The 2,056-nt window shown below is 55.4% G+C and overlaps 1 protein-coding gene across 10 annotated transcripts in view; it reads left to right on the top strand.

Moving 5' to 3' along the window:
• Nucleotides 1-301: 301 nt before the first annotated feature.
• SPATA6 (spermatogenesis associated 6) overlaps nucleotides 302-2,056 on the top strand; it is a 100,835-nt gene continuing 99,080 nt past the window's right edge. For 6 of the 10 annotated variants that reach the window (XM_006919169.3, XM_015595220.2, XM_025051961.1 and 3 more), the window contains exon 1: nucleotides 365-557. In XM_006919169.3, the coding sequence (XP_006919231.1) occupies nucleotides 507-557 (51 nt within the window). In that variant the 5' untranslated portion in view covers nucleotides 365-506. Of the gene's footprint in view, nucleotides 558-1,317; nucleotides 1,422-2,056 lie in introns of all 10 variants that reach the window. The other 4 variants (XM_025051963.1, XM_015595225.2, XM_025051962.1 and 1 more) reach the window with 3 other exon arrangements.

Genomic DNA, 2,056 nt, shown 5'->3' with positions numbered 1-2,056 from the left:
AATTGCGGCCACAGAGGGACACCACTAGCCCAAGGTGCCATCGCCACGTTGGAACTCAGGGCTCTTGAGTACAACTCCCTGATCTGTGCACTGTCTCAGCACACAAACGGTTATTCTCTCCTTTGCCCGTAGTTTGATGTCACAGAAGAACTGCCCCGCCCTCACCCCACACTTCGGAAGCCCCGCCTCCTCGCGCGGCCCCTCCCCTCCAAGTCATCGTCGAGCCCCGCCCCCAGCCGCTCGTCCTTGCGTGGCGGCTCGGGCGCGTACCCGCCCCACCTCTCTTCCGGCCCCGCCCCTCCTGGCTGCCATGACAACGAGTCCGCGCCCCGCGCACAGCTGCTGCTCGGGCGGGACCCAGGCTGGACCGCGGGCCCCGGCCTGGGGGCCACAGCTGCCACCGCCGCCGCCACCTCGTTTCCTCCCTGACCCCTCCCCGTCCCGCGTCTCCTCGCCTCACTCGGGTCCGCGGCCGGGGTCCCTCCCCGCCGCCCCACCCCGCGCGGATGCCGAAGGTGAAGGCGCTGCAATGCGCCCTGGCGCTGGAGATCCGCTCTGTGAGTACCGGTCGCGCTCCCAGCCCCCGTCACCTGGGTGTCAGTAAGGCCCCGGAATTTACTCGGGACGCCTCTTGTTAACTTCCGAGAACCCCGAGTCACCTCAAAACCTCCTTCACCCTCCAAATCATCCTTAGGAAGACTAGCTCCCTCGTCACTTCGGTCTTCCCCATCTAAAACCCATGAGCGCTCTCCCATTCCAGCCACGCTGAGGTCCGACCCCCTGCCTCAGCCTCAACTCTCCTGGCTTCATCCCAACTCCCCGTTGGGATTCCTTCAGATCATTTCCAAAGCGCTTTAGAGACCCTATTCCCGCCCACAACTTTCCAATAAGTTTTCTTTTCTTTCTTTCTTCCTTTTTTTGGGGGTGGGGGTGGGGGGCGGGGAGGACTTCTGTTTAAATTCCTCTTTTCTCCCCCTGGTCTTTTAGTGAGAGAGTACCACTGGCCCCGCTTCTCTCCAGTCTTGGGGTGGAGGGGAAAGAAGTGTTTCTTCCTAAATCATTGCAGATGGACTTTTTCAATTTTCCAAGCTTCTGATTTGGGCCTTTACTCTCAGTTTTCAATGTAGAATCCCCACACCCAACAACTGCAGTGTGTCATCATTGCACAAAGCATCTTGCCACCAACCCCTTCCCCCCCACTCCCGGAGCCAAACCCATAGAAATCATTCCAGGCCCCTCCAAATCCCTAAACCCTCCCGACGTTGAGAGAGACCACTTATCCTTCCTGTCGCTCTAAAGAGGCACCAACTTTTAAAGGGAAACTACTCGTTCTCTGAAGTCTCTCTGGAGGACCTGCATCCCCACCCAGGCGTTCTGAAGAGGCTCCTTTTCCCCCAACCTGCTGTGCAGATCCAGCCCAGGTAGAGAACTTCAAGTCCTTTCCTAGGTGAGGGTGCTTGGACCTCTCCATGCTATGAGAAAACTTCCCCTTCATTGTTTAGAGAACCCCCTTATTCTCTTCAGATGAGAAAGTTCCAGCTTCTGTAAATCCCCCAAAAGCCGTTCCATACCCCCAGTTTAGATTTGCAAGCAGTTTGGAACCAGACTCCCTCCTTCAGCCCTTTTTTTCCCTCCCACCTCTCTAAGTCTTATCTCTCAACTGAGTCTTTGATCTAGCAAAAATTTAAGTGCCCAACACTACTGCACCAAGCCAGCCCTCCCACTTCCTTCCTGCGAACCCTGCAGGCAAAGCTCCCTCTCCCCTTTCCCGGCTGTCCCTCTCACATTAGAATGAGTCTGCTGCAACACAGTCCATGAAACATCTAGGGAATTCATAAGACTATTTTAGAGGGAAGGTCGAGTAGGGCAGAGTGTGTGGCAGGGGTGGAGGAGATGAGTTTTTGGCACTCACCGTTTGCCTTGAAGACAGCAGAGATTTTTCTCTTTGCTGTATTGGCAGTTCTGTATCGCTAGCTCGGGATGTTTTCTCCCACAACTGTCAAAGTTTGGTAACTTTTTTGTATAGTAAGATGTTCAGCAAAAGAACATGAACCTT

Source organism: Pteropus alecto, unplaced genomic scaffold (assembly GCF_000325575.1).
Source record: "Pteropus alecto unplaced genomic scaffold, ASM32557v1 scaffold25, whole genome shotgun sequence".
Lineage (NCBI taxonomy): Eukaryota > Metazoa > Chordata > Mammalia > Chiroptera > Pteropodidae > Pteropus > Pteropus alecto.
This window is presented reverse-complemented; position numbering and strand designations above follow the sequence as displayed.